General features: G+C 41.1%; 1 protein-coding gene and 1 long non-coding RNA gene across 5 annotated transcripts in view; one reads left to right on the forward strand and one right to left on the reverse strand.

Moving 5' to 3' along the window:
- Positions 1 to 26,181, reverse strand: part of EYA2 (EYA transcriptional coactivator and phosphatase 2) — a gene marked incomplete at its 5' end in the record, with an annotated part of 97,602 nt that overhangs the window by 7,727 nt on the left and 63,694 nt on the right. The window contains 5 exon segments of the mRNA XM_080557583.1: positions 2,399 to 2,457; positions 8,291 to 8,380; positions 21,857 to 21,940; positions 22,459 to 22,586; positions 24,210 to 24,387. Coding sequence (XP_080413709.1) covers positions 2,399 to 2,457; positions 8,291 to 8,380; positions 21,857 to 21,940; positions 22,459 to 22,586; positions 24,210 to 24,387 — 539 coding nt within the window.
- LOC308178637 lies at positions 4 to 26,174 on the forward strand. Of its 4 annotated transcripts, none has more exons than XR_013939863.1 (4): positions 4 to 2,486; positions 3,285 to 3,409; positions 14,909 to 21,100; positions 25,435 to 26,174. It is a non-coding gene; the product is annotated as an uncharacterized lncRNA (long non-coding RNA). The 4 variants fall into 4 exon arrangements; XR_013939864.1 differs by lacking the exon at positions 25,435 to 26,174 and adding an exon at positions 23,429 to 24,201; XR_013939865.1 differs by lacking the exon at positions 25,435 to 26,174 and adding an exon at positions 23,445 to 24,201.

The following is a 26,181-nucleotide window of genomic DNA, read 5'->3' on the forward strand; positions in this document are numbered from 1 at the left end:
GGAGAAGGAGGAGGGAAGGGGAGAGGTCATTATAATCACAGTCTATACAGTGCCAGCAGGGAGCGGAAACAATTGAAAAGTGATGTGGAGTCAAGTGGCAGCAGAGATGTACACAGCACACGCTGTACAGCTGTGGAGTTCATCCTTGCTGCCTGCTCTCACTCACCCACGTGCCCCAGAAGGGCATGTGCCTCCCTGCCTAATGCTCATTTCCACTGTGTAACTTTTCTGTGTGCAACTAGAACCAAAAGATTTGAAAGGGCATTTGTGGCCTGTTATTTTTCTTTTACTTGAATGATTTATTTCCAGGCTAGGGAATCAGCCTGGTTGCCAGACCCATGATCCCACACAGCCATTAGCCTCATCTCTGAAAACAGTGACAACTAGCACAAATATAAGCAAATGTTCTTACTGTAAACAGTACAGGTTATTTAGCACTTCCTGTAAGTTCTGAGGTTCTCTGGACTACAAAACATCTGACTGTCCTCAGGTCACTGAAAATCCTTACCTGCCTCTCATCCAGGCTGCTAAACTACAGAAATAGTCAAATCTTAAAGAATTTTTCTGGCTGCTTGGCTATATTGTTAAACATGCACTGAACACATTAATCAAGAAAAAAAATAAGAAATTAACTAAATGAGCCTTAAATGCCTGCACTGTGTAAAGCTTTTTAAACAAAAACTGAATGGAAACTTCAAAGCAACTCCAGGGTAATTACCACCATGGGTGGGTGGCAGTTCCACCAGCATTCTAAACTGACAATGTCTTGGAAGGCAGCAAGCCTCTCTTCTTCCAGGTGTTTTTCCCTGTCTTGAGCCTGCATTGATGCACTTCTCTTTGTACTAGTGCAAGCATTTCTTCAGCACTGAGGTGCATCAGATCAGGGAACTGTTCCAGTTAAAAGACAATAGAGCTTAAAAACAAGCAAAGAAGTTGCTTTTCAGCTGGATCAATTCCCTGAGAATATGGCTGGGGGCGGGCTATGGAGCAGCTCACGTTATCCTAAAATGTTTGCTGGATGGCAGTGTCAGGGTGGGTTTCAGAGCTTCAGCAGAAGGCAGACTGGGCTGCAGTTGAAGAGGGCAGCTGCACTCATGGGACACAGTCTGCTGGGTCAGGTCACAGACCCAGCGGAGTCAGACAAACTGAACCAGAGCAAGGGAAGAGACAGAAATGCTCAGTGACACAGACCTAGCGTTCCTTGGCTGCAGCGTGAAGCCAGCTCAGCTTAATGTGCTTCTGGTACCTCACTGGGGCAGTAGCCAGTGCCTCTGCATTCACATCCTGATTTACTACGAAGTAATTTCCCCTTCTTGAGAGCCCTGAGGCCAATTTATTTCAGTATTAGAGCATCCAGATAAGTTTAACATGCTTAACGTATTTCAGTCAGCTCAACTTCATATCCCGCGCAGACAAACCATAAGCATGAGAAGTATTTTTGAAACAACTGAAACCACTTAGGCAGGGGCTTTTCACAGGATTCATGATACACTATTAGCTTACAGCTTTTGTTGTTGTTGTTCACTCAAAGTAAGTGCACTGATTGAGATAAAACCCAAATTATTATTTTAATCAATGCCTGAATATGTATCCAGACTCATCTGCTTACAAGCCACTGGAGCCAAAGGACCAAAATATGCATGTGCCATTTCTGTGCATTACAAAGCACAAACCTTCAGTAAAAAACCTTTTGAGTGTTCTCCACAGAAGGAGAAGGCTCTTCCAGAAGGCTGTTCCACTGTTTTCTATGCTGTTTCTGCACCAATTTCTCATAACAACCATCCACAAAAACACAAACTAAAGTTTTGTAAGAGCTCTGCATATCTTGTTCTTGCACCGATTACAGTGACTGCAAGCAACACTTTGGGAAAGGGAAATGTAATTGTACAAAAATAGTTTTTATGTATATGATTAATGAACTTAAACAGGCAATATTAATAGTTGGTGCAGTTTGGGTGTATGTTTACACCAGTGACAAGGCTGTGGCTTTGGCAAGGTCCACAATCCTTACGAGTAAGCCCATTTATTACAGATTGGGCAGTGGGAAACATTTCAGTCTGGTTTTGAAATGGTTTGGCTACACTTGTGCCAACTGGCTGGCCAAATCATATTGGAAACCAGTGTAGTCCGAGCAAAGTTCAACCTAATTTTAAACATAATTCCTAGAATGGTTCAAAGCTGAGCAAGGTCAGGGCTTGACAGTAGGCACAGGCAGATTAATGTGTGAACAGCAGCTCTGTACTTCTCCTGTGTGTTTAATAACTGCAGACAGAATGGAGCCAGGAAGGGGAGAAGGCACATGGCCGAGGAAGTTTTTTTACAACACTGACCAACCCCCTGCTATTTGCAAACAGCTGGGGACTACCTGGCCTGCAGCTTCCACCCAGAGGTCTCATACCTTAGATCTTGACCATTATCATCTGACGATACATCATCTATGTGGATCTGGTCACAGTCCTGAGAAGCGTATGAAAAAAAATACATCAGTAAGTAAATACTTTGAAAAAACATTTTAAAGAACACTTCATGTAATGAAAAATGACTTTAATGCTAAAGCTAAGAGAAAATCTTACACGTTGCCAATACTGTCTAGTACAGTATAGCCAGCTAATTGTTACAAACAGTATTACACAGCACTTGCACAAATAACTAATTGTATGTGAGACCAGCTGTTATCTAAAGGCACAACAGTTCCTTAATAATACAGTAAGTGAAACTCCTTCCTATGCAGATAGGAGGGAGAGAGAGGGGCTTGTCTTTTAGCCAGGAAGACTGTGTTTTGTAAACGTTGTTATACATGGTAAGGCACAGATTTGGCAGCCTCTCCCACTGTGACAGTACTGCTTTGGACAGAAGGTGTATCCCCACATAATTACAAGGGGAGATCTGGCTCACAGAAATTTCCAGAGACACCTGTCCTGCTGGTGTCTTCCCAGGGCATACTGAGGGGGTTCAGCTTCCTTTGATGTGCAGGGAAGCACTGAAAAAGGCACCCTTTCACAGCCCTGTACCACAGAGTTAAGAAATAATGTGTCAGTGACGAGGAAATCTATGGACAGGAAAATTAACCAGAAGGTATACTTAGAGCTCAGCCTGCATGAAGTACGTACTCGAGATCTTATCTTGCAAAATTCTTCATTGTTTGAAAGATGGAGGCCCTGCCTCAAAAACTTGAGAAATGTTGTTTCTATTGTTCCCTTCCTAGTCTTAACACCATCATTAGAGAGAAAAATCTGTAAGCTTCTCCCTACCGCCTTAATCTCTTTTCTCTATGATCCTTGTAGGTAACGAGAAAACAGAAAGCCTTGAAGCTGGCAAACACTACCCTTTGTTCTGGCTGATTTTCAATAGAAGTAAAAGCACAGTTGATGTAAGGAGACTGAAGTCAGAACAACTACAGCTAACTAAGGTACAGTTATCCTTTACCATGACAGTATTTTATAGACCACACAATCACCTACCTTACATAATTATAGGCTTTATGAATTACTTTAAATTAGCCCATTCAAAAAAGAAAAAATCCCCAAACAAGTAACTAAGCTTGATATCAATGGCAAAATGTCACACATTGTTCCTGCCTATAATCATGACATTTTCTGCAGAACTTGTTTTAGATAATTCTCAAGAAGTCATCCAATTTTATCTTGTTCTTATCTCCTCAGTCCTCTTCATCAACATATCACCGAGGTGTATACTCTGTATAACCGGAGCCAAGTAACTGAACTGCAGATTTCTGCTGGCACCTCTCTCTCTTCCACCCACTGTCATTTTTTTAAGCCCCCCTTCCCATAGCTGTTGTGAGCCATGCTGGGATAATATCGATGCAGCCCCACTCCATTTCAGTTGTGTGATGCAGGGCATTAAGTCAAGGGAAAGGTATTTGTGGAGGGATCTGTTTTTCTCATTTGTGAATGAATTGTTCTGTACACTGAAGTGTGACAACAGTAGCTATCACATTTCTGACTTAATAAAATACCATGACACTTGGTGAGACGCTACCTCATAGTCCGCCGGCTGAGCCTATCATGTTACTGGGTAAAACACAGGGAAGCTGGTTAAAGCAAGAATGTGGACCGTGTTTTACTACTTGGTTACGAGACTAATTTTTCATTCTCACAAAATTTCCTTGAGATCTTAGTGAGTGGGGAATCAGGGCAGGATATCTGGGCTGCTGAAAAGAAGGTCCAGATTGTCTGAATGGAAGTCTGCAATGGAAAACCCAGTTTCCACATCTGCTGACTTTTTAAAATGATACTCTAGGATCTCAGAGGTACGTGATCTGTTGCATGTGCAACCTGTAACTGAGTCAAATGTGTAAGACCTAGTCAATCCTCCAAGCTCCTGGAACGGAACTGTTCTTACTGTTGTGACATCTCCAGGCCAGTCAGTGATACACAATCTGCCTCCCGATGGGACCAAACCCTTGAACCCACACAGAAAGGTGCCTGAGCTAGCGCAGCTTTGAAATGGTACCACAGGCTTGGAGAAAGCTTCTGCTGTCTCCTTGTGAAATACAAGCTGGTTCTGAGGATGCATGGAGAAACTCCTTCAGTTACTACCTATGTTCTCTCTGCATATTCTCTAGGTATGGCTCTTGCACATGCAGAAACAGCTTGCAGACACACAGGTTGTCAATTTTTGTATCAGTACTGTGTTAGATAATTTTAAAAAACATCACATGAATTCATTGATCACTTGAGCTTGCATCCCTTGTTAAGGTGGGGATAGGGGGTTAACAGTTCCCAGACCAGGAAACCTCCAGGGACAGCTCTGAAAGGCAATAACCTGTAAACACACTAATCCCCTTGTTTGCTAATTCCTCATCCCCTTGTCGGTCCTGCTGTCCTTCACACCTTTTTCTAAAGTGCTAGGCAACAATATCTCCAGAGGGAGGATGAAATGTACTATTTTCTAGCTTGTGTTGCACTGTGAACAAAAGGAGTCTGGGAGAAAAAGCACAACCTTGAAAAGCCCAGAGTCCGTATTTGAGATTCACCATGATCTGTAACCTCGGCCGGTTCCTATTCTCCCTGATTTCCCAAAAAGGGAATAAAGAGTGAGAATATTTCCTTTCAAGTGTATTTACCCATATAGTCTACAGTGTGATCAGAGCCCTTTATAGGCCACACCTTGTACGGCCTGCGTTTGCAGACAGTAGGGATCTAACCTGCCTGCACTGCAACTGCAGTCAGAGGTGATGTGTCCAACAAGCACCTAAGTGCTACATGAGTAGGTGAATTAGTGTGGTAAACCCCCAGATTTATAATTTGAAAATGCAGCTCAGCAAACACATACCTCTCGCTTGCCTGGGTTGTGCTTCTAACAGCCTCCAGAATGGGGCAATACTTGTGTGGCTGCATGCCCTCAAAGCTGCCCTTGTCAAGGTTTGGTGCCTTCATTCCTTGTTACACGGCAGCCACACCATTAAGCTGTGTTTTAGTAAGTATTGACTCTCCTCCTGCCCGAATCTGCTGAAAATACATCCATCTTCTAAGTTCTACTACTCAAGAGTTAACTTGCTGGCAGAGAATCCCTTTCTGTAAGAAGACCAGAAGTATTTGCTAAGAGTCTAGGCCTAGGGCATCTCCATTCGCCCACCTGCCCTGGGAACTGGTCATCAGCCTCCTGCTGTCCTGTGGGCTGGGGGTCAATCTCGTGGGAAATGGGCCTCTGCTAGGCTGCAGCACCAAGAGAGGATGGGCTGTAGCAGCTTATTTGAATGGATCTGCTGGGTCTACTTTTCACACATGTCCAAGATTCCCCTTCTCTGGCATAGCAGGAAAAACGCTTCCAGGCAATGTATCCAGGAAGCAGTTGCCTGAATCCCACCCAGGAAGACCCTGAAAACATGTAAAACCCTGGCCAACAACAGGGAGCCAGGCAGCAGGATGGCACTGCGTGTGGTTCAAGGCCATGGCACAGGTGAGGAGAGGGCAGAGTAACAGTGGCTTGGCTCCTGTGCTCATTTGGCAGTTTTACAGAAGCTCTGAAAATGCCTGCTATTTATTCATCTGTCATCCACTGAGCTGACAGCCTGCATCAACTGCAGTAATTCATTCTCTTGATTTTGTTAGTTTTCAATGTAAGAACAGCAAAACAAAGGGCTGCCTAGTTTTCTTGGACAAGTTGACAGTGTGTTGCCATAGAGGAAAGCCCTACTGCTCTCTCCCGTCTTGCTGAAACATTTAAAGAGGTATGATGTGCCACAGCCTGATAGCATTATTTCTGCATAAGGCAAGAATCACGTGGCTTTGATAGAAAAAAAAGACTATTTCCAGTTCAGGCCCCTCACTCAGAATTTGAAGCCAATTTTTTGCTAGGCTGTTCAGTCACAGCCTTACCAGGCTAATGAGGATTACACAAATGCTAGCAAGGACTGTGCGGACCTTGCTGTATCTATGAGCAAATGATTTATCCTCATTAGGCACTTTCTAGGAATGTTTCAACAAAGCTTTATACCCTGGCAGCACCTTCTGCTCTGCACAGCACTGAAAACTGCAAACAGCATAATAAACTAGTCCCCTATTGCTAAAACAAGGTAATAATTGATTTTTTTGTCCTACCTGCCTCTCTGGTGAGGAGAGATGACATTCCCTCTCCCTCACAATTATCCCCCAAGTTGAGGCAGCCATACTTTAGCTGCTTCCGTATGCTGGGCATCCCCAAAATGCCTCAACTTGGCTATGGATTTATGCCAGAGAAATGTTTTGCTATGTTTAATATTTCCTAACAAGAGTATTCTTGCTTTAGTACTGTTTAGTTTCTGTTACAGCTTCTTTCACCTGGCCCCAGCACAGAATATGGCCAGAAATGGTTTCAGCCCTGTACAGTTTTAGCTTATTTTGTGTTACACAGGTCAGTGTTATGCCACATGATGGTGCTAATGTATATGGTAATCTTTGTGGGTCTAGAACTGAATCAGCTTCTGTGCTTTTTTTTTTATCTATTTTTTTCTCAAGAATATCATCCACTGTGTCTTTTTCAAGCCTAGCACTTGGTGATGTACAACCCTTAAATACCACTTCGTGAACACTCAAGCCTGACTTTCATTTACCATCCAAAATCAAGGACTAGGACGGCTAATGAACAGAGATGGATGACTGTTTTTGCAAATTCGGCTTCTGTTCTTGGAAAGCAAAATTTTGTAAAGGACATTCACTTCTTTTGAATCTTCCCTCATCCATCACTTTAATTACTGAAACGCTCAGCTAAAATCAAAACACCTTGGTTTTACTTTGAAAAAAAAAGTTTAGTTTGTTTCACTTGTCAAGCATGAGTCAAAAGGGAAGACTGAAAAAACAGATAATTCTCAGTAAGCAAACCCCCAGATTTTAAGGAGACAGGCGGCAGGAAAGCAGGCACCTCCTGTAACGTGCAGAGGAACACGGCGCAATTAAGCAGTGAAGGAATCAGAAGTTCTCACTGAACTCATCAGGCACAAAAGAAGTTCTCTCATTTTATGCAGCACAGAAACAAATCCTTCATTTCTCCAGTGAAGAGAAAGTCCACAGAAGCCTGCCGAGGGATGCCAGAACTTTTTCCTCCAAACTCCTCCAAGCAGTACTCTGACTCCAAGGTGCCCACAGCACAAACCCATCCTACTCACTGTAGGTGACCCATTCAGATCATTTCTACTGATTGCAAATTAAAACAACTTCTCCTCAGCACTATACAGCTGTTTCTCAGCTGGTGACAGAATTTTGCTTGCATGACTTTGTTTGGATTTCACCATATATTCAAAAGGAATTTCACTTTGTGTAAGGAAGGTATAGCCAGATCATAATAATCTGCCATAATGCAGACAATGAGGAATTTTTCCTCTTGGTCTTTCATGTAGAAACTCACATAGTTTCATCCTGCAATGTGTCTGTGCTTGAGCAGACCTCCTGCTCTGCCTCTGTGTGCAGAACAGAGCTTCCTCAAGAACAGAGACCGTTTTAAAATCTCTGCATTGCATCATAGCTAATTGCTACCTGCCCCATAGGATCTATGCTAATTTAGCTTAATAAAATTATTAAATAGCAAATTTCTGGAGAAGCAGCAGTAATGTCCTCATTATTAGATTTAGTAAAACTGCCAAAAGCCATCATTGTTACTGTGTATTTAGAAAAAAATTCCTTAACAGAATGAAGATGTCAAAGGGACATAGTAAAGTATGCTTCCAATAAACCATCTAAGGCCCATTTCTTTGGGGTCAATAATGAAAGTTTCTTGGCCAGAAAAACAAGTTTGTAGAGCAGATGCAAATGATTAGAAAGAAAGATGCTAAATAAAATAAGCAGCAACATACCTCCAGGTCATTAAAGAACAGATGTGTATCTGCAAGGTTGAAGATCATTTCTTCCATCATAAGACCTATCCGCACAGACGTTGTAGTGTCCTGTTGGGAGAGAATCATTTCTTTTTTCATTCAATTTTTTTTTTTTTGGGGGGTGGGAGATCTTAGACACAGGATCTACACATTCCTTTTTCTGAAGATACGGTCATTAAAGTCATTTAATTTCCCAAGTGTATCTTAGCATGATTTTCCCATCCGTTTTTTTTTTCTTTTTTCTCTACTAGATAATCAGTTTCTGTTCTCTGAAGGATGGATATGGCTCACCTTATGCATTTCAGCCTGTACTTTCAGATGAGTTTAACAAGCACATTTAAACACCTGAGGCTGTATAAGAATTGCTTCAGTAGGTTGGACCAAGAAGTGATTTCCAATAGCATCAGTACAGAGCAGCTAAGGGACAGTTATGAACAACAGAGCCCACAGAGGGTGATTCTTTCCAGACTCTGTCCTTTGAATCAGCCGTAAGAGGCCAGCATTATTCTTTACACATGAAAGTAGACTTTTAATGTCAAGCAGCAACACGATGAGCAGAATCTGAAAACAGAGCCCACGAGTTCAAACATAAACTATCTTTCTCTAAAGCGTGCAATCCGCATCTCGGCATGCTTGGGTTAGGTCTTTACTACCATGCTAACTTGGGTGATGAGCACAGAGCAGGACAGAAAGACAGACGTGTCGTTCCCACATCACAGCCCCCTGTGTGGCACAGTATCTACTGGCCTTGGTAGCACAAGTGCATGTGGAGACGCAAGAGCAGCCACACTGGTGCAAAGCTCTTCCATCTCTGCTGAAGGTGTCCGCTTATTTAACAGTACCAGCAGAGTTAAAACAATCCCATCCTCCCATGCAAACCCAATTATAGCAGGATAAAATGCTTGTCCAAGTCTGACTATTCTTGCTCAGGACAGGACATGCTTCTGCAGTGGCATAAAGCTTACTTGCAGAGCCAGAGATGTCATACCGGAGTTACACCCAAATAGCTACATCAATTTATAAAATAAAGACAGAACAAGATAGCTCATTAAAATGTTGGATCAGTCCATATGCCATTTGAGCTGCTGTTAGAAATGGTGACATGCACTTGATGCTCCTGCCTGCATGGACTGACTGCTTCACCCTTTGCTTGTTCTGCAATTTTCTTGTATCAGCAGTTCATCCAGGTCTGGGTCCAACTTGGCCCTAACTTGGCCCCAGACAGGGTCCCAAACTGCTTCCTTAAACGGAACAGCAAGAAAACGATGCAGAAACTCTGTCTGCGTACAGAATTATGAAAACATACTTTTTCATGAACAAAAGAACATGAAAACACACATGCCAGCAGCTCTAAAACAGCTCCTATACATTTTAAGCACCTGTGAAGTTTCTAACATTCTGCTCCTGCTCCTACTAAAATCAGTAACAAAACAAGTACACTCCTGTGCAGGATTGCACTGCCTGCAGCTGTAACGCAGGATGTCCCAAGCAATATGGACCTCCTGTGTGTTTAGTTGATTTACTTTAGAAAATGATTTTTTTCCCTGTTCCTTGCTACCCAGCTAAGACACCACAACTGCCCGTGAGAGGGCCACCAATTCACTTCCCCGCTAAGTCACAAGCGCAAGCTTCCATCAGACCAAAGCAGCCGGGCTGACTGTTTGGCCAGGAAAGCCACTTGCGGACAATCCCGTGTAGAAGTGACTGTTAATGGCTGACTGCATGTGTGCAGCAAATCCACTTGGTCCCTCGTGCTGCCCCTGTGGATGGGTACAGGGGCCACTGGGCTCCTACAGCTCTTGGCGTACTGCTTCAAAGCTGCTTCCTGGGCACTGGGTACAGCCCCAGGGATCTGATGCTCTGAAATACAACCAAGTGACATATTGTACCCAGCCTGGTACACTACAGTATTAAATAAGCCCCGGCCACTTTTCCACGTCTCCTTCCTCAAACAACTGACCTTGTTCCTAAACTCATAACAAAAGCACAGACATGTTCTGAGGCAAACTAGGTCCCTAGCGGAAAAATTTATTATTCATTCAGATATATTCTTCTTCAAAAATGCAAGTAAAAATAATTTACAGTTAATTCGATAAACAAGCTCAAAAGCATTCTGCCTGTTCAAACTAAACAACAACAGAACTTGAAAAAAGAGCATTCCCACAACAGGCTTTTATTTGTAATTCATCTTCATTAGGAGAGGGATCTCTCATCTTTACATTTATGTGGGTGGTTTTCCTCTGCTAACGTTACAAGCCATGCTAAAATGTCAGATTTATATGTAGTCTTTGCTCTAATTTTCTGCAGATTTCTGTGGAGTCATGTTATTGTATGACAGGACAGTAATGAATTAGCTGAGGAACTCTAACAGGGAGCACAATGTTTGGAGGATGAGTACATTTCAATCAACCTTTGCGGCAGATGCTGTTGACATGGATGGTGTATTACACGCTAACCTAATTATTACGCATTCTTGGTGTAGTTCTCTTTAATTAGAGCAGAATGGCTGTGGTTTCAGCCATGTGTGTGACTCACAAGCACTGTGCCCATCTAAAGAAAAGCTCAGTCACTCATGTTTAAACATGCTTATTGCTGTCCCTGGAAGAAGGGCACTTTCTCCTCTGGGCAAAAAGTAAACTCCATCAGGCTTGCCTTGAACATGTCTACCTTTAAGCCCCAAACCTGCTCCCCTGATGAGGGGCAGGGACACAGGCGCAATTAGGGCATCTGACCGTGGCCCCATGTGAACAGCACTGAATCAAATTTTACTACCCAGGTGTAGTTACACGAGGGAACTGTTTTGAAGAAAATATGCTGCTAGGAAGAAATGATTTTGTAAAATAGTTTTTAATGAAGCAATTTATTTTTATACATTTCAAGGATCATTAGCCTTTAAACCTCTTTTAGGAAGTCTCATTCATTGGTATCTGTCATTTATTCTCTAAGTTTTGTCTTTAGATTTATTGGTATTAATCACTAACAGGGAGTAAGAAACATTTCCACAGTGTATGAAGTTACCTTCTCTTAAACTAAACAATATGGAAATTAAACTGTAGATGAGAGGAAAAAAAATATCTTTCTCTTGAGATAGAGAATATGATGGAATGAAAATAAAACAGAAAAATGCACTTTACCACCCAGAGGGGAAGTCGTTTGGGGAAATGATTTGGCATCAGTGCTTTCACAGTATGGATATTTCCTCTGCAACAAGGCATGCTTCCAAGTCTTAAGCTGATAAAGTTAAAAGGCAAATCAGTGCTCCCAGTATGATGTAGGTGTCTAGAGGCACTAGGCCAGGGTTCTTCTAGCAATTATTTATTTGCATTACTGTTGCACTGATCTAGAAGCACTAGTCCCAGACTTGAACCCCACTGTGCTAGTTGTACCCACACAGAGGAAAAACATAGTCCCTACCTACAGCTTGCAATTCAAGTATGAATAAACAGGAAAATAAGGCAAGCACAAAAATGACACAGGTATATCAATGTGTTGTCAGAATTCTCTGTATACTGTATAAAGAACTGGAAAGAGAATTATGATTTTTTTTTTCCTAAAGATGTTAATGGAGAGGTCTTCCTAAGTGTTGAAGTCCAGAAGGACTAAAGGATAAGGCTGTGCTGCAGGCGATGCCCTAGTGGACTGCTAATGCCTATGTTAGAGCAGTGTGAGTTTAGCAGAGCAATGTAAAGTTGCTGCATCCATAACGATGACCCCTGCCAACATGTCTTACCATAGGAAAAGTGCGCCCTGGAGCCCTAGGAACCAGCTTCCTCAGTAACAGATCTACCCAATGTTTTCTGATGCATGTGAAGGCTAAAAACAAAAGGGCTGTGGTCAGCTTGAAATCATATCTCCTCCAGGAACCACTTTTTCTACAGTGAAAACAGATTCACCTAAAACTTCGACCCTGAGCGCTTGTTCAGTAACATTAGAAGCGTGAGGTCCTACCCCTCTGCTAATCTACAAGTCATGCTTTCGCAAACAAGGACAATGAGAGGCAGGGATAGAAAACAGGCAACGAACTCCTATAAATAAAACCTCCAGCACCACAGTGCATTTCTGTGCGCCTCACCTCTGCATGGCACATTGTTGGAGCTTTCTCCAGGGTTGACATTAAACAGCCCCAAAAATTACACGACAAACTAGGCACCCCAATAGAGCTCAGCTCATGACCGATCAACACAGCCTTAATGGGCTCCTTCCCGTCAGCTGGATGGGATAAGCATCACAGCAGTGGTGCTCATTTTGAAGTACTCATTCCCAAAGAGCTTGATATTCCCCCTAACTGCCACACCTTCACTTCCACATTTACCCAGTAGTAGTGTTTCACAGCTGCCCATTTCTGCTCAGCGTACATCCTGAGAGAACTGAGAGGTAAAAATGCCCCGTTCCCCTCCACTTTTTCACCAAGTATTAAAACATAAAAAAGGGAAAATAAGCTCTTCTTAAAAAAACAACACCAACAAAAAAAAACATGTTTGGACCAAGTATATTGATCCTGAAGAGTATTCCTGGACATGTCTCCCTACTGCGTCTGTCACAGGATGTGACTTCTAGCTAAGAGGGACTGATGTGCTGTTGCCTACTGCTGACAACGCTGTGAACGAGATAATTTTCACTAGAAGCGAGGCACTGCCAACTCCCAGATCTGTAACTGCTTGTTTGGGGGCAGCTTTGCTGCCCTTTCAACAGATAGCCCTACTACAGGAAAACACAGAAAAGAGAAGCCTGTGAAACACTCTGTGGGGGAAGGCAGAAGTGTCCATTCACCGAGGGAAATGTTTTCTTTCTGATCCCAAAAGCATGAGCTGACACGTGCTCTGAATACTGCTTTTGTGCTGGCTAGTTGTATGCACTACTCCTCTTTGAATTAGTTCTGCAGATGTGAATTGCGTTACATTTTAAAATCACAATTTTAATTCACTTATGTCCTACAAGCTAAAAATATCCTTCCTAAAAGTAATTCTGTTTCTGTTTCATTTTTCTCACTATGAATAATAGGATGACAGAAGGTGGCTAGAAGGAGCTTGATGAGCAGCCTTCAGTCTGGCCTTGCTCAAAAGGCAGGCTCACCTATGCAGATGCCTGTGTTGCTGTATTTTCACTACTAAAGGTAGCATTACCTACAAAAAAAGTCCATGGTGGATGCAGCCACACTTCAAACTGCACCGTCAGTATCCTCCCAAATGGCCTTCTTACCACTGCTCCTGAAATACTGAGCTGGATTTTTCATAAACTGCTTATACTTGCCCTAAAGAATGCATTAAAAAGACATGTGTTTGTTAACACCTGCAGTTACTACTAATCCACTTGGCTGGATGTCCACAGCCAGCTTGCCCCTCTTGTATAGTGTAATTTTGAAAGGAAGCAAGAAGCAGACTTATCTCTGGCAATCTCTCAAGTGCAAGTCACTCTCAACCCCAATCCTGGCTCCAAATCAGCCAGTTCCAATCCTCTGCCTTACAGGTACCCTGTTCAGACACGCAGGCCATTAGCAAAGGGGCAAAGCTGGCTCCTTTGAGACAGATAACAAATCAGCTTGTTGTCTGACTCTGCTTCTATTTAGCAATGTGCCAATTAACCCGACATTCAAAATGTTAGGACAAAGTCACTCGGAGCATGAATCTTGGACTCAGACCTCCCTACCCCCCCCCTTAAAAAAATAAATAAATAAAAATAAAGCCCTTCTACTTAAAACCAATCACTGTCTTTAAATCCCTGTCAAATACCTGTTTATGCCATGAGCAAATAATTACTTTTCTACAAGGAAGAAAGCATTAATTAAGGTTATTCATCAGACTCCTATTCTGTAGGGTTTATCTGCCACAGGTGTCAGCCAGAGGTGAGAGACGGATTAGTATACAATCAAGGGCTTTCTAAGTTAAATCTCTTCCTTGTGGTTAGCTGTTAATAATGAAGTTGTCACCAAGAGAAAGAATTTAATAGTTTTAATTGGGTTTAATTACTTGGAAACTCCTGAAAAATGGACCGGTTTGGTTGTAGTATAAAAATAATAAAAAAAAGCAAAGACACAAATGCCTGGGCCACATGTTTGAACAAAGAGAGCCTGTGAGAATAATCATTCTTTGGTTGTAACATTTTATACCTTGATCTGAATTTGAGACATTAACCAGGCTTTCCCATAAAAACGGAAAATTAACCTTGTGCATCAGTTCTAGTTCAAATAAGTCGAGGGGGGCAGCTGCTGCGCCTGGCCCCATGGCCGTGCTGCCTGCCTAGTATGGGGCTGCCCACGTCCCTTTGTGTCCTGTGTCCCCATCTGTCCCCGTGTGTCCTTGTGGTGTCCCTGTGTGTCCCTGTGTTCCCTCATCATCCTCTTTGAGGGTGAAAACACATTTAGCTGTTTTACTAGATTTAACTACCTTAGTTTTGTTTATCTTTTTTTCATAGAACCAGGTAACTGCTAGACCCAGCTTCTCAGAGCTTTTCAATCGAGAGAGTGGCTATTTGTGAGACCATTTGTTTTAAGTACCCAAGTAGCTCAGGAGCTCAAACCCATTTTTTGAAGTGACTACATTTCTTTTGACAAAGAATTGTCGTTTTTCAAATAGCATGACCCAGTTTTCTCATTTCCAGGCTCTAAACTTTTTGGCCACCAAAATGAAGACATATGGTTTTACCTAAACATTGACCTATCCAGGCTTGTTAGATGATCTACTGAATTTAAATGATGTCTCTACAGTCATTGGCAGTGTGACCTCGTGGCACGTCCAAGCTAGACAGAAAGCAAGTATCATTTAATCGCATTTATTCAGATACCTTTTCTTATTCATCATTGCTGTGATTTGGGAGGTACTTCCACAGTACTGCTTACTATTTACTGAAGGACTGTAACTCACTGGCATGGATCTGTTCAGAAGTGGTTGGGGACTACACCTTGGAAATCACTGCAATAAGCAAATGGATGTGTCAGTAACTAAATCCTCACATTCGAGAAGCAGACAGAGGTTGAAAAGGCTCTCCTCCCTCTCCAAATGAGCTATGCTTAGGGACAAGCAGGAATAACTAATTTATACAGTGCCTGAACCCATGGGTGGATTCCAGGCCTGTGGGAAGACAGTACCTAAATACATTTTAAAAGCTGGGCCATAATGCTCGAGAACAAATGGAAGTTACTTTTAGGAATTCTACTGGGTCTGGCTGGGATGGAGTTAACCTTCCCCACAGCAGCTGCTAAGGAGGGGGTGAGAGTGGCTGTGTGGTACTTAGCTGCCTATCACTGTTAAACCACAACAGTAACACGAAAGGTTCACGACCAAAAAGTCTACAAATAATTTCTTTTTACTATACAGGGCATAAATGTCAAAAAAGGAGTGGATTTAAAACAAATACATGTTTTAACCCCCTTGCCCTACTCACAGGAAAATCACCATATTTCTACGTAAGCCCTTGATAGCTCTGTGAAAAATACAAAACTCCTGGAAAGCTTGGTGGAAACACATCATGGCGTGTAAACCTCAGCACAACTACACATGTTGTACATGCAACTTCCTAATGCGAGTTACGTTCCTTTATTTTTTTATAGTACCTTTCCCTTAAAAATCAAGTCATAATTCAGCAACACGGGAAAGCAGGTTCCCTTTACTCATGCTTGTTAGACAATCCAGCATTGTTCCTGACATGTATTCTATGTCAGAAATAATCCTTTAATACTTCCAAATGCCACACATGCACTTTGCTTATAAAGCCCTCAGTTCACCTAAGCTCTAGTACAAGAGGTTACATCTACATGAGCTCAGAGCATCTCCTGTGCCCAGCATCGAAGCTGTTGTGGGTCTGGTTTTGCTGTTTCTGCTGCCGCTCGAGCCAGTACAAATGATAAACACAGATGTTTGCTCCCGAAATACACATTTGAAATAATCAAATAGCTGGAATTATTTACTCCCTTCTCTCCAATAATGAACTAATAATTGATGTAGCAGCATGTCTAAAGTAACAGACTTTTTTATTACCTGCAGTGATTGAACGCTTTTTTAATTTAACTTAAAAAGGCATTAAATACAAGGTTTAGCCTCCAGTGGGTAAAAAAATCTCCAACTTCCTCAGAAAATCCTTTCCAAATTGTATTCATCTTGACTTAATCCATGATCTACTGAGTGAATTAGGCTCTGTTTGTTTTGAAAATCTATTTTATGGAGTTCCAAGGACTGTGTTTTCCTTAGGAAGGGCTCATTCTGCCTTTCTGACCAGGATGCCTGCTAGCAGCCCTCCACATAGGCCTCTGCAGGTTTTTAACATCCCAAGGTGCCCCACACATATGACTAACAAAATGTAAATAAACACAGCTGAGCCTGTACGAAATTGGAAGGTTTTCTCATTAAAGAAATAAAATAAACAGATGTCCTTAAGCACTTTGGCTCATGTTTGTCAAAGGAATGGAAAACTCTCAGATGTTTGAACAGCAATAGTGATATAAGGCCACATCTCAAGCGAGGGGAGAAGAAAAAAAGCAACACCATGGCACTTTGAATTAACTAATGGTTCTCAAGGGAGGGTGCTTTTGATTTGAACCTTAGCAACTTCTACAAATAGATTTTAACAGCCGAGCAATAAAACGGGGTTTTATTCCTCCTCAGTTTGTAAAGTAGTTAAGGACAGTTTTGGCCATTAGAAGCATGAATCACCATCAGATTTGATTAAATCCCTACGGTGTTTCAATCAGGTCCTGGCTTTAGGTCCTGTGAGGGAACAATGCAAGGAAAAGCAAAAGTTACACAAAGCATTCAATGAAAGCAGGGAAAAAAGAAAAAAATAATCAACTCTGTGTTTTCAAAAGGACCTCAAGTAGGGCCACGCAAGAACTTTTCAATGACTTTTTTTTTTTTTAAATTGGTAATGATAATTCACTTAAAGGAAAGTTTTTTGTAAGAACATGTAACTGCAAGTGGAACTTTTGAGGGATAAGGCTTCTTAGATCTACATCAACATTTCTGGTGAGAACAAGACAGCCCAGTTCAGACAGCCAACAGCAGCTCTGACATTCATCTGAAATGGCAGAAAATCATTTTTAGGTCCTCTCCTCAGCTGGGCCAAGCAGTGATTTTAGTTACTTTGTCCAGAAGGTCTTAAGGCCCCACTACTGCTGGAGGATGCTCTCCTATTCCTAAGCATACCTGTGGCACTGCAAGTCCCTCATAACATCAGTGCATGCCCCGTGTCCACCACACTGATACCTGGCTGCTTACAACTTGGATAAATCTACTGTTGCCACTTCTGAAATGCAAAATAAAATGCATCTTACAGGGAATTTTATACATCTTAACTCCCGAGTATCAGCAGACATCAAAGTGCTGATAAAGATCCAACACAATTCAGATATTTAGACTGTCCTCTGGATTCATTCCATTTAGTTCCAGGATTTCAGAGTAACTCGTGCATGGAAAAATGAATTTTAACTCTAGATTTTAGTTTAATTGCATTTCTTTTTGACACTAAAATCCCGTGGACGTGTTTTACTAACAAGTATCTCAACACAGAACAAAAAACTCACTTTCTGGAAACAGTACAAAATCATGAGAAAAGGAATTAGCCTCACACATACCCTTCACCTAGAGAAAACAATGCACTTAGTGCACCCTTTCTTCTTGATACTAGTCCTCTGAAAAGTAAGAGAATGAATCTGCAACATAATACTTACATTTCTTTGAAAGAGATGCAGAAATACTTTTAATTCTTTAATAGATTATGGAACAAGCTTGCAGATATCTCAAGTCAAGGAAAAACGAATAGACTGTTTTGTTTTTTGGCACAGAAATGCTCATAATCTCTTTTTGTTGTGTCTGAACTAATACTACTCAAAGAGTCTTTCTGTGTTGTGCCTCGCTGCCTCAAATGGCCGAGGCCCCTTGACATATACTCAATTCATGTGAAATCCCAGCAGCACTGTAATAGATTTTGATCCATTTTTCGCATTGTATTTCATTAGTGATTTGTCAGGCAGATCTCTGGAGACAGTAAAGGCTGCAGCCACCTTCTTGCTGAATGGGAACTCTATTATACATGTCTGAAGGGATTGAAAGGGCAGAGTGGACAGCACATTAAGCTATAATGATGGTTTATGTCTGGTGTGGTCTCTAAGCACTCGGTAAATATTCTGCACCCATGCAGTGATCAGAAGCCTGCAGAACAGGTTTCTAAAAACTCCTGAACATAATATCCAGACTTAATTGGGTATAGAACTTTTTTTTTTTCCCCTTTTCTTTCTCAGATAGCCTCCTCCTAAGAAACGAAGGGGTGGAGAGATTTTCTCAGGTTTGACAGCTGTGCTGCCCTAGCCTAACCGTGACTCCGTGTGTTTGTACAGGTATGCATCCATTCAACCATGGGCAAGAAAGCAAAAGGAGATGTGAATTCGTAGGCCACTCTCGCTGCCACTGTAAAGGCTGTACTGCAGGGACCATATGGGAAAGACATTAAGACCCCATGTCTGATGACTAATCCACGGGATAGTGCACAGAGTTTGACAGAGGGGATTAAAGGAGCAACACAGACTGGGCCATTCATTCGTATTTCAACCTTGAGTAATTTTTGTGCTTTAACTTCTATTAATGCTGTGAGCAAAGTATTTTCTAAACACCTGAGACCAACTCCTTGCCATATCTATGGCAAGGACCACAGAGGTTTCCCTCAGATGAGTTTTATACCAGACATAAAGAGAATTTTCACACGAAATCAGGTCAGAATGCATGCATTGGAGCACTAATCATTAATGTCCAAGAGTCATGTAATGACTCTAACTGATAATACTTCTGTGAATTCTTCCCCACACCTTTTTCTTCTTTTTTTTTCTACACCTTTTTACACCTTTTTTATTCTTTTTTTTTCTTCTATCCAAAACCAGATTGTTTTGGACAGCTCCCTACTACCACCACCACCAAGAAAGGAACAATATGCATAAGCATGGTGATTTTGTAGCTAAACAACACAGGAGTTTAGTCCCCAGTTTCTGAAGCTAGGTTGATGTTTCTCCTTCCCTTTCTCTCCTCTCCCAGGAAAAGTCACCCCAGAAAAAGGTGTTATTTTTCAGCTTAAGCAACTTCATAGTCCAATTTTCTGAGTGGCTGCACAGCAGCTCTACCAGCACAACCAACAGGATGATACTGGGACAGTACTGTTGCTCAGGGAATGGTGAATATTGTACGAACTGGCACACTTTCTGGAGGAAGACAGAACCAAGACCTTCATGTCTGAGATCTAATTCAGGGCATGGGCATGTCTAATCACAGGCATGTGAATCTTTTATGATCAATTATACATAAACGTAAGAATTTTAGGCCCTGATACTTAATTTACTTTGAGATTAACGCTTCCTATGTTTTTCACAAAGTAAGAGATTCTGAAGCACTATTAACCTTTGGCTCACTGCTTCATTTATATTTGATAGTTCAACTCACTTGAACATTTCTGAATTGTGTTACTATTTAATGGTTCCCAGGACAGCCTGTCTGAGTGTGCTCTATTTCCCTCTTGGTTTAAGGTCTGTTCCAAAGCCCACTGAAGCCTGTGGTTGTCTTTGGATCAAGCTGTTAGCTTACAATACTTTTATAACACGACCATTACCTTATAGAAAAGCTCTGAGGAATTTAAAACTGATGAAACAAATGAAGAACTAAAAAAAAAAATTCTTCTACTGAAGGTTCTCAAAGAGCCTGTTGTAGCTTAACAGAAAAGGTGATTCACTCACTAAAAACAAAACAAAAAATCCCTGCTCATACCACTCTTTACATTTGTATAAAGGAAACAGCCAATAGAACTTAGTCATTTTCTAGCTTTAGAGGCCTTTCAGAGCAGACAATCCCGAGTTTCCATTTTCCTGTGCTCTTCTCTTTGTAGGCTGCTGCTCACAAGTGCCCTGCCTTGGCCTAACTCTGCTCTCAGAGCTGATGGGAACAGCTCGGCTGCTGGTGAAGGCTTTGGATAAATCCTCTCTGGCTGACTCCCTGCCATCTCTTCATCCCCACGCTGGCTGCTACAGAAATGGCAGCATTTGCCTCCACAGCAGCCCATCAGCAAGAGCTCGCAGGCACTGCGATGGCAGGGCTCCTCACCTCTGCAAGTCTGTCACAGCTCTTGTCCCATCGCCATCTGTCCCCCACACAGCAGATCCCAACCCCACATCCTCTAAGCTTGGACAGGAGGCAGCAGATGAAGGGAACTGCTTTGGAGGTTTTATGCTAGGCCAAAATATCCCCCCACACAGTTAAGGGAATTCTCCATATGCCATTTGCAGCCCCTACTCAATCCTAAGTATGACCACATCGCAGGTCTACACCAGCTCAGTTTATATTTCCTGATCCTGCCTAATTCTTTCTATTTTTTGCAGGCAGTAGGTTTGAGCTTACACATGTATACCTCTGACTGCCTCATTCATTATGTTCCCTGGGAAAAGTAACTGCTTCAATTACCTTGTACAACATGGGTCTGAATAAATCCCTGCTTGGAAACACATGCTTGGTTTTCAGAGGGTGCTGCTAGAAGTGTTAGCAGCATTCCAAATGCTGCAGTAGACTTCCACACCACAAACACCATTTTATATCCTTTACAACTGTGCACATCTAACAGCGAACAATAAATCTATCTTACTAATTACACATTCAGCTTGTTATAACTGTCGTAAAACAAGTACAGCTGCTAAAGCCATGAAATGATGTCAAATCATATTTCTGCTTTCTAGAGGGAAGCAGGGTTATTTTCCAGTCTCCTGATGAAGCTGACTGTTCAAAGCCATGTGTGGAAACAGCTGCCAACTAGGTCATCCACTTTAATTAGGTAATGATATTGTCTTTTTTCCTACCCGTTTAAAAGTGTTTGACATTGTGTAATTCAAAGTGACTTAAGTGTTTATCATAAAAAGCTGCCTTAGGAAGAAATTGAAGCACGTGGTACTAAATCCAAGACCCAGCATTTTCTCCTTAGCAGCCAAGTTGTGTCTGTTCAACCACAGAGAGCTGCCTAAAAAATACAACTGCCAGTGTTTCAAAGGGGGTATCTGACGCACGGATAGCTGAAGATCTGATTCCTAAAACTCTCAAAAGTGTACTCCACAGCAGCTATGTGGGAAGAAGAGCCAGTAGTCTTTGTGGCAACCCAGACTGACTAACACAAAATCTCTCCTAAAAAAAACCACAAACCACCACCAACAACAAAAAGTTGTCTGAGATTCAAAAGAAAACACCATTCTAACAACAACAACAACAAAATTACCTCATTCAGGTCAGAGTAACTGCTCTCTGGCTGCTGGCTAGGCTCTTTCTCGCAGAAGACAGACATTCAAAGAACATCCTGATGTCCTATCTAGCAGCAGCCAACAATACAAGCTTTAGAAAAACATGGGGCTACTTGCAACATGAAAGAGAGGTAAACTAAATTTTCACATTAGAAGGAAATACCCCAGGACATATTTATACAAATGTGCCTGAATAAAATCAGCAGCATCTGTTTGAAAAGCTGTCTTATTAGCTGCCCCCACAGTTCCCAATGCAATTTGGCTGGACAAGCAGTAATGTTAAAAAAATTAAGTTTTACCTTCCCATATCTGGATGCAAAGGTTCCCGTGAGTAAGGAGTGAAAAATAATTATCGTCTCATCCAAATCCCACACAAATACACGCTGTGATGACAGACGGGGTGGAAAAGAGAAATACAGTTACACATTACGCAATTGCAAGAATTTGTTCATTCAGGAGATATGTCCTGCTGGACTAGAGCTTTTTAAGATCTCAAGCCCATTTAGAGCACTGACTGCAGATGCTTTGTGAAAGCACGCAAAATGAAAGATGAAGAATTCTGGAACTAAGTACATTCTGATTGCCCTGAGAGTCTGCTCTCCTAACAATCACAGAAATCACCTGTTGTGTGTCAAGTTGGGGGAACAAAACAGCAGACTTACAAGAAGCACAAAGTAAAAAAACGTACATATGAAAAACAGTCTGAGATGCTAATAGTCTGAGATACTAATAATACAGAAACTGTGTGATTATTCTGACTACCCAATTTAAAAAGCTTCAGTTATATTACTGATTTTACTCTGGCTCTTACAACTCACTAATTTGATAGTTGGTTTTGCTAATAGATGCAATCACTTCTCTTTGCTGGTTTTACTAGGGGAATGTAAGTTAATGTTATTACCTCAATCTCACTGTCAGCAGTAGGGGAAGGATCGTTGCTTCTTTTTGACCGGGCTCGTACCTTGCCATCCGAACCTCTGTGATGTCTGTCTGTTTCTATATCTTTTGCTGGTGTTGTTGTATATTCCCCTATTTTGAAAAAAAGAATTCCATTGTAAACTTAAATTTTGCGCAGATCATTATAATAAAAGCAGGAAAGCTTTTAGTGGAGAGCACCAGAAACGTTATGAAAACACTATCAGAAAATCTCTTTTCATGTCAATAGCTGACATTGTTAGAGAAATGATTTATAACTTCTAAGAATAGTTGCAACAATTTCAGAAAGCACCAAGACTTTATATAAAACATTTTAAAGTGGATGTGTCACTTCAAGAACCTTAACACATTTTTAAATTAAAAACAAACAAACAAACAAACAAAAACAACACAACTTTTTGAGTTTTACCCCTCTCTCCTCCTTTTCCAAGAGAGAAATTAGAAAGTGGAAAAGGAAACGAGGATCAATTCAACATCTGCAAAAACGGTATGTTTTCTTAACTCGATGAATACTCATGATTAAAAAGATACTTTCAACATCAACTTTTATTTTTAAAATACATAACTAGCCTGTTTAGCTGTATTGCATTTCACAAGGGACAGTAGTTTAGAAATAACTGAGAAGAGACAGGTAAACTTCCCTGTATAAAGTATCTGTTTTGCTTGGCTGGAGTTTCATAAACCTGTCCAGATTTCACTTACCTTACATTACAAATCCTTTTCAAACATATTTTTCTTTTCACCTTGCTAAGCTGTGGCCTCTCCAGCTTCCTATAATAACCATATTCTTCTTCAGAGCAGCTTGGATTGTGCCTAACAAGCCTTTTTTGAAACCATGCTTTCTCAAAAAGGCTGAGATAAGATCTAAGAACAGAAAATCCTCCAACTGCTCTCAGAGCAATCTGTGACCGCTTCTTTTTAACAACCAATATTAGTTTATTTTTCTTTCAGAGAAACCACAGATGTTCAGATTTGCTCCATAAGTCAGCAGACCTACAATGGGCGTATACTGTGATCATCCTCAAATTATGTGGCATTTTATATAAATGTCATTGCATGCCAATGAAAACTTTAGTAGGGAAGTGATATCTGAAGGCTGTACTTGAACAGTACATTGCAGGATCATAATCTGTCAATAATTCCATAAACCATTTAAGCCTCAAGACTTTAAGAATTAAGCGCTCAAAGAGAGGCCACAAATTCTGAAGTCTTTTTGCATGGAATCCATCCTGAACTTTTAACTTAGACAAACAGTTTGTGTTGATTATTATTTTTTAAGAGAGCCTTTCTCTTAGTGAACTTATTTATGAATGCATATATTATATGTTGTTATTAGGAGTGAACATGAACCTTGATGGAGACGTGGGCTAATAAGTGAGGAAACTCTGGGGCTTTTTCAGAGCATGCCACTCATTGCTAAACACATTAGCACTTTGTACTAATCTGGATTTTGCATGTAATTATTTTCTACCTTTAGAGGAGATCAAACCAGGTGTACTCATGGAAACACCACAGGATGGTCTTACAGAACTTGTATTTTTGAGTCTCTTCCCAAAATTCTGTGTTGTACTGTGTGAGCAGAACTGTTATGTGCTAGGAAATCTCATTTATCCATGTAAATGCATGTATTTAAAGAAATTCCAACAACAAGGTTACAGTGCTTATGTCTACAGATGGCTGGAACTGCAAAATTAAGAACAGAATAAATGTACCTACCAGACAGCGATTCTGTGCTCTGACTGGTGATATTGTGAGAAGACTCCTGCAGCGAATAAGTGGAGGTTGGGATGGCTGAAGGGCTGATGCTGTTTGTGGACATGTAGGGAGAGTTGTAGGAGGAGCTGTAATACTGTGAGTACTGGCTTTGAGGAAAGCTTGGGTATGATGAATATTCCTTTGAGGAAAAAAGAAACACGTAACTTCTGTGTATAACTGGTGTTATCTTATAAATAAATAAGGCACCACATATGGCAAGGCAGTCTTATCTACACATGCAGTAAGTCATGGCTCAGGAATACTTTTGCTAAAGAACCATCGTTTCATTCACTTATGAAATTACATTTCTCCTCCTCCCAAATACATTCCTACTTTATTAGAACTAGCTGGCCTCAACAAGAGGTCAGAAATCAGGCAAGTTCTGCTTTTTCTGTGGAATTTTATTCATCAGCACTGACACATTTTGCATTACAGGGTTCAACAATTCTATACAGGAGTGAAGTAGGCTGCATTTTCCCATGATCAGCAACATTTTCTGATAAGCTGTTGAAATAGGATACAAAAATCAAAAAACCAATCTAACAATTGTTTTGCAGAAATGCTCACACTTGAGATTGTCCCCCTGCCTCAGTAAGAACTAAATGCCGGAATGATCTTCCCTGTCTGTAGACAAATGAACTAAAAATATTAGTTGTGAGAGATCTCAGAGCTGAGGTATCATGATATTCTTTGTCTTGTTTTAAAAGGTCCCAAATAAGCTTCGTAACACTCTGCCCATCTGTTCTTCTTTGTAAGAAGCAGGATGACACTGAAATAGATTAGAAAACTTCTCTCTGGATAATTAAAACATAAAAAAATTGTTTCTTTTGTTTTTAATTGCAACCCTTGCTCTTGTCCACCTGGTTTGCTTTTTCAGGTATAGAACTATACTTTCTTTCAACAAAAGGTTTTTGTTTCCTCAGAAACATTAATCAGCATCTGGTATTAAATAAAATTAAATAATAAATAGCCTTTAGAAAGACTAAAAGCCCTTTCCTTCTTAACTGCTTACATCTTTGTCTATGACACAGCTATTCTCAGTCACCATGGAGCTCTCAAGAACAAAGACGAGTCAAGTTGTCAAAATAAAAATTAAGCTGAAAATGAAATGAGAGAAATTCATTGTTTTCTCTTAAAGGACATCATAAAATGATGAAAACATCCCACCTATTTTTCCTTTTTGCAGGTAACCTCTATACTTCAATCAAATGCAATTCTCTCAGTGTTTATCGACCATGTTTGTAGCCAAAACTGAAGTAATAACAGAATTGCTCACTGTTGTCATTACTAATACGAGTCATAACAACCACCTTGCTGACACTACTGATTGAAATTATTGCTCCATGGCTAACCAAAAAACATTTTCTGGACAGTGTACACATTTGTTTGGTCCAATCAAGAAAAGCCATCTACTACTGCAAAAACATCTGTCTTGTGCATATATGCTTGCTGTTTATTTATACACACACATTTCTCAAGGTATCTGAAGCATGAAGTCCACAGACAGGTGTACTCTCAAAGAAGGAAGCACAGAGACGGCTCAGATGGCTCAGTATTCAGCACCTGCCGACACCTCTTTCAGTTTGTTCCTATTTATTACACAGTGCCAAGACAGCAGAGGACAGGATCCTAAAAGGGGAGCTCTCTGTGTAAGATGGAAAACATATCTCAAAGTTGTAAGATGGCAGCAAAATGATGAAACTCTTGGAACTGCTGCGCAACACCACAGCAGAGACTGCCAGGAGCATGTGTGTTGACACACACATCTTAAAACTAACCACCAGGCCACCCGAGCAGGCCAAAATGGCACACAGCAAAACACACGCTAGAACCTTCCTTAAATATATGTAAACACCAGGATAATCTCTCTGATCTGCCAGTCTCCCAGGTGCTTAAAATAAGCGACAAGGTTGCCAATAATAAATGCTGAGCC

The sequence above is a fragment of the Anser brachyrhynchus genome, assembly GCF_964034855.1.
Source record: "Anser brachyrhynchus genome assembly, chromosome: 16".
Classification (NCBI taxonomy): domain Eukaryota; kingdom Metazoa; phylum Chordata; class Aves; order Anseriformes; family Anatidae; genus Anser; species Anser brachyrhynchus.